The sequence below is a fragment of the Megalops cyprinoides genome, chromosome 24, assembly GCF_013368585.1.
Source record: "Megalops cyprinoides isolate fMegCyp1 chromosome 24, fMegCyp1.pri, whole genome shotgun sequence".
Taxonomy (NCBI): domain Eukaryota; kingdom Metazoa; phylum Chordata; class Actinopteri; order Elopiformes; family Megalopidae; genus Megalops; species Megalops cyprinoides.
The window spans coordinates 13,420,714-13,426,713 of record NC_050606.1 but is presented as its reverse complement, the minus strand read 5'-3'; the positions used below and the strand labels follow the sequence as shown (position 1 = coordinate 13,426,713).

At 47.9% G+C, this 6,000-nt stretch overlaps 1 protein-coding gene across 6 annotated transcripts in view; it reads right to left on the bottom strand.

Annotated features, from left to right (window-relative positions):
* Positions 1–1,325: 1,325 nt before the first annotated feature.
* mib1 (mindbomb E3 ubiquitin protein ligase 1) overlaps positions 1,326–6,000 on the bottom strand; it is a 101,857-nt gene continuing 97,182 nt past the window's right edge. For 2 of the 6 annotated variants that reach the window (XM_036519597.1, XM_036519599.1), the window contains exons 20-22: positions 4,702–4,773; positions 3,972–4,072; positions 1,326–3,548 (exon numbers count right to left, since the gene is read on the bottom strand). In XM_036519597.1, the coding sequence (XP_036375490.1) occupies positions 3,408–3,548; positions 3,972–4,072; positions 4,702–4,773 (314 nt within the window). In that variant the 3' untranslated portion in view covers positions 1,326–3,407. The remainder of the gene's footprint in view (positions 3,549–3,971; positions 4,073–4,701; positions 4,774–6,000) is intronic. The other 4 variants (XM_036519598.1, XM_036519601.1, XM_036519602.1 and 1 more) reach the window with 2 other exon arrangements.

Sequence of the window (6,000 nt, the reverse complement as noted above, 5' to 3'; positions counted from 1 at the left end):
ACAGCAGCAGTGCCCTGGCAGGGAATCGAACTGGCAACCTTTCAGTTACAAGCCCTGCTCCTTACCGCTACGCTATACTGCTGCCCACATGCACTACGTACAAAGGAGGAGGCTGCTCAGGGCTCTGGTCATAAGATCTCACCAAAGCCTTTTTCCCTTTGCTAAAAACTCCAAAGCACTTGACTGTGTCTGCAGCCCTGAGTTCAGTGAAAGTGCACCCAGAACAGGCTTTTGAGAGACGGCTTCAGAACTTTCCCAAGGTTTTTTTTGCGAGACAGGCGTGGTGAAAGAAAGGTTGATAAATCTACAGAATAAAAGGGGATTTCAGTGCTGCCCTGAGTGAGTGAGGGTCTTACTTTCAAGGAGAAGAAACAGTGAAAAGTATATATATAAAAAAAAGCCCGATGCATCAAGGTTATGAATGTGTTGCTTGATGAGCTGGAACAAGACCAAGGGGATTTGATTAAGTGGGAAGGATGGGTTTTGCAATCTCCCCGGTCACATCCCTAACAAGAAAACATGCACTCTTCCATTTTGGGTAGTTAGGGCTTGATTTTACCTCCCCTTTTCATTCTGGTGATAAATGGCATTACATTTGAGACTTGTTTTCACAGCGTTTGCATTCTCAACAGCCTCCTCTTTTTTAGCGGAGACGTGTGACACAGCGGTGGAAAGACAACAAAATGCTAATGCTCCATCCCTCCCTGTGAAATCTAAGAGCTTTAATCTGCTGCTCTTAACACTCAGACAGTTTTACACCATGGCGACATTACTCACTCACATACAAACAAGACAGCAGCCAGGCAGTGCCAGTGTTAGTTGTCAAAGCCACAGTTTTTCCATATGACCTTTATTTTTAACAATACATTTCTTTAAGAAGCACTTAGCAATACAGAGCGGACTGCTTTTGATGTTACAGGCTATAATCAAAAGAAAGGCTGCAGCTGCACCCTTTCCAGTTACAGTGGTGCAAAGAAACAGGACAGTTTTTTTATTAATTTTTTCATTTTTTAAATTGACCTTTAAAATAACGGTAACAAAAAGAACAACACAATACACTACTACCAACACTATCATAAGGTACATTAGTGCATTCTAGCTTTAAATGTTAACATTATCATAAAAACAGACAAGAGGAAAGAAAAAGGACTTGAAGCGTGAAGGTTATTTCTTTGTCAAAAAACATCTCGGTTTGTTTTTGGTGATGCCACACGGTGGTCATCACCTGGCCTGAATGAGAAATGAATGAGAACAAACCAGCACCTCAGACAACATACTGAGCTGCCTTCAAAGCTGGCTAGGTACAAGTTTATTTCTTCTTGACATTAAAAAAAAAAAAAAAAAAAAAAACCCTTTAGTGATGATCAGTTAGCCCACAACACTGCACGGCCAGGTGAAAACAATAAGCCCACGGAAGCTTCAGGACAAAGCGTGCTTCGTTACCGTTCACCGGTAGCCCGACACTTGAGGGACCTAGTTTGTCAACATTGATATTTATGGAGAGAGCTTCACATCGAGTGAAAAGCCGCATTTAGCTTCATGAAGGATGCAACGCCTACCAAGCCTATTCCGAGCAGCCGTACAAAATAGTCATTTATTCTCTACTACAAGTAAATAAAATATTTATCTGTGTTGGCTTTACATTAGATTGTTGCTTAATTTGATGTATCTAGAGACAGAGAGAGAGCGTTTTCAGTTGACAATAATCAAGGTAGCACCTTATCCCCACAAGCGTCTAAAATGCGTAAACAAGGAAGCAGCACAGATTAACCGACGGTTAGAAGCCTTGCACATTTAGCTCATACTGTCGTTTAGGACAACACCGTATTACATCCCTTTTACTGCGCTGAACTGTTGGTTGTAGTGTGACTTATTCTGTAATGCATACGTTATTTGTAGGATCGTCCACAGCAACACACGACATAAAGGGACTATTTAGTTATATAGACTCAAACCTATGAAAGTATTCTGACGCTGCAATTAGCCCAGTTTGTATTACCTGCCTATACAGTTCAGGAGAGACGCAATACTCAAACTTGCTGGTGCTTGTACTGAATTAGCGATTCGGTCAGCAAAGGTCAGGCAACAGCCCCAATGAGGCCCTGCTGCCTGGGATATTGGACTGTGGTATCAGTACCTTATCAGTGGGGCAGGAGTGGACTTCCAGCACTTTAACACGACTGCACTTTATTAAGATCAATTCAGCCACCTGCCGGTAAGAGGGCAGAGGGAAGTGGGGCAGTTAGCCTAGATATGGCTGTGTAGGGGGTGGGGGCGGTGGGGGAGGTTAAGGCACCTCCACCTGAATGCAAAAGCCTGCCGTCTTTATCGACTCCTAGATAAGGTACGCAGGGCCAGCGGGTTTCATTTGCTGGCGGAGACGGCAGGGGGCTCTTGGGAAATGATCTTGTGCCGAGGCGCGGGGAAGATGGCGTCTGCAGAGAGAGGCTTGCCAACCTTTCTCTCACAAACGCGTTCATTTCCAACTACCTCCTGGGTGTTGGAGAACGACACAGAGGAACATTATCCCCCCCACCCCAAACCAATCAAGACCTCTGGACTCCCAGGGTGAAACAGCAGAGGACTTCAGGATATAGTAAAGTCAGCTAAATTTTGGGACTGCAGTTAGACCTCTGTTTGTTTCAAAGCTGTGCCATATAACTCTTAAATATTAGCCGAGTAAGAGAGAGGATATCGTCTATAATACCTTAGGGCAGGTGTGATGGTGGCAACACTTAATTAAATATATCTGCATCAGAAACAATACAATATAATAAAAGAAAGTGAAGGCTTGGCAACAGGAAGCCTTCCGCACAAAGTCCACATTGGCATCAGAAGCAAGCAAACAACGGATCACAGACAAGGGGAGGGGCCGGGCTGAGTGAAAACATCTCTTGCTCAGTGGCTCCCCCTGCTGTTCAATACTTTTTATTACGTTCAATGAGAGCCGCTCACAGCCGCGGCTCACGTCCCGGGACCCTGGCAGAGAAAGGGAGGCCAGGGGAGGGATCAGAAGAGCACCCACAAACCCTTCTTCTGGGGACCGGCGCAAGGCAGCACACAGGACAGGAAGACCAGACACAGAGCGAGGCGACGTGTAGCTCCACGGGGGGGCGGGGGCCTTCCTAAAAATCAAGGATGCAAGAGCAGCCAGTGGCGGCCGCAGAGATCCGCGGGGAAACCTTAATGCTCCGACCGAGGGACATTTTTTTACCAAGACTAACTCAACAGCCTTTTCCTGGGACAGTCATTCTGCGCGTGTAAAGTCCGTTTTCCTTGCACGAGACAAAGGCATGCCTGCAGATACACAAGACGGGTGGGGATGGAGAAGCAGCTGGTGGTGCAGGGGTTCGGGGGGTCGGGTGGAGCAGCAAGGCCGGGGAGGGGGGGGGGGGGGGCCCGGGGCTCTAGTAGAGCAGGATACGGCGCTCGATGGCCTTGCGGCAGATGGGACACTCGCTCATGCGGTCCCCACACAGCTGGCAGGTGCCGTGGCCGCACATGAAGATCATGTTCTTCAGCCGGTCCAAGCACACCGGGCACATAGTCTGAGGAGAGAAATGCATTACGTTATATTACTGGCAATCAGCACACACTCTTATCCAGAGTGACTTACACGGGTTACACTTTTCAAGTTATCCATTTATACAGCTGGATATTTAAGGAGCCAATTGTGGGTGAAGTACCTTTCCCAACGGTACAGCAGCAGTGCCCCAGCAAGGAATCGAACCAGCAACCTGTCAGTTACGGGCCCTGCTCTTTAACACTATGCTACAACGCCGCCCATAAGCGTTACTTATAAGGTCCCAGATTACATTTAAATACGTATCCAGCAAATATCAATTTCATAACACCACAGTCACAACTGTTTTGGAGCTCGCTTAAAAGTCAGATGCACAACCAAACGGATTGTGGACTCTGCAGTGCGGTGCAGTGCGGTGCACTGGTGCCGGCTGCGCCCGTGATCATACCTGCTCCTTGATGTCCTGCAGCTGCTGCTGCAGCTTCTGCACGTCTGCGTTGACGTTGGTGTTGTCCTTGTCCCTCTGCAGAGCCGGGATGTTTCCGCTTGCTGCGGGGCACCAGAGAAAACGGATCAGGAGCCGTACACAGCGAAAAAGACCGAAATCAGAGGGGCGGGTCTCCTTTGGCCGGCCGGGCCTCTGCGGGCTGTCACTCAAACGCCTTCTCGACAGACAGCCCGCTGCCCTGCCTGCACATGCAGGGCAAATTACCACCACAGCAATTGCACTGCCGTGCCACCTCCTGCAGTGTAGGATCCAGATATACTGGACGTCGGGGTGACACGGACAAAGCAGGGTTTTCAAACTCTGGTACCAGAGGGTGGACATTTTACAGGTTTTTTATGGCATACAAACTCATAGTGGGGAAGGGGCACACTATGAATATGGCGCCCACGGGTAGTGGTCCTGCGCCCCCAGCTTTGACCCTCACAGCATTCGTTTGGTTGTTAAAGACGTTTCAGCTGAACCAGGATCATTGCTTAATGGCAGTACAGGGTGGAAAGCAGTGTTTGTGTGAGCGTGTCTGTGTGCGGGGCGTGTTGTTGCATTCTGTGTGGGGAAAAGGGAAAGGGAGGGGGATTTTGGAGGAGACCTGCATGGCAGAGTAAAGACTGACCAGGAGTGGGGGTGGGGTTGGGGGGTGTTGGGGGGGGGGGGGGGGGGGGTAAATACTTACACCAACTTAGCGCCAGATTGTTGGTCTGGAGCAGATCCTGCGAACCCCCTGCCACTGAGTTTGAGCCCCCTGCTGAGAAGCAACCAATCAGAGTGTTACGTCAGTGCGCTGCCCGAGGCACGCACCAGTGCAGCTAAGAGATGCCCGAAAAGTGGCCTGTGGGCTAGCGGTAGCCCATGGCAACTCCCGATTCTATCCCCTGCGGGACAGCAAGCTTGGGCATCGGAAACATCATTTACAACATTGAGAGGGAAAATTTTGTCAAAAGATGTGGAGGTGAAAAGGGGGGGGTGACTTTCTGCGGCCCAGAATGCTCAGCTTTCAGCTGAAAACGGCAGGATCAAAGGTTGGTGGTATCTTCGTTTGCCATTTATGTTGGCGACTCAAACGCAAAACAGGGGCTTACTTTGCAAACCCCCCATTGAATCTGTTGGATCGTACAAGGCCTTACGTGGGAGATGGGCCACAAGTTGTTCTCTACAGAAAAACATCTTTTTTATCAAATCAAATATGCAGGCACTGGGAGCTGAATATTTGAGACCAGCTGGGGACTAATGATGAGTGAGATGGTCACCAGCCACTGAAGTTCTTGAGGGGCAGCTAATGCATCAGTAATCAGAAACTCATTGATCAAGGATTCATGTGCTGTCAAAATGGGTTGCTCACATCTCAAACAATGAAAACCAGCACTGTACCAGGTCTTAAGGTACAGTGCACCACCTGTATGGTGCCCCCTAGCTGGTGGAGGACCAAACACACATTCCAATCTAGCCCTCTGCTCTGGGGGAACCTGCTCAAATCCTAGATGAAACTGATTCATCCCAGTGTCAGTATGCAATAGCAGTCCGAGTGACACTTAACGAAGCCTTCAAACTGGGTCAAATTCCCACTTCACACAGCCATAGCAAATGAGTGTGTGACAGTGTAGTGAAAGGAGAACAGACACTCTTCCACACACATTCATCACAGCAGTCAGGGATTCAGTGCATCTGTTTCTCTGTACTTCTTTTATGTACGTTGTGTGTACCCCAATAGTCAAGGAATGTGTGTTTCTGTGTGTTATGTGAAAGCACAAGATGGGCTTCAAAAAGACCTTCCACAGTCAAGATAAAAAGCGACCATGTAGAAGACAGATACAGTGAACCTTAGCCAATAGGATACTGGGTGAACTCACAACAGTTTCCCTTTTAACAAAATTAAAAATCAAAAAAATGAATACACGGGAAATCGATGAGTCTTAAATTAAGGTGATTTAAATGCATATAAAAAAGTGCGTAAATGTTTTGCAAAGACAGGAGA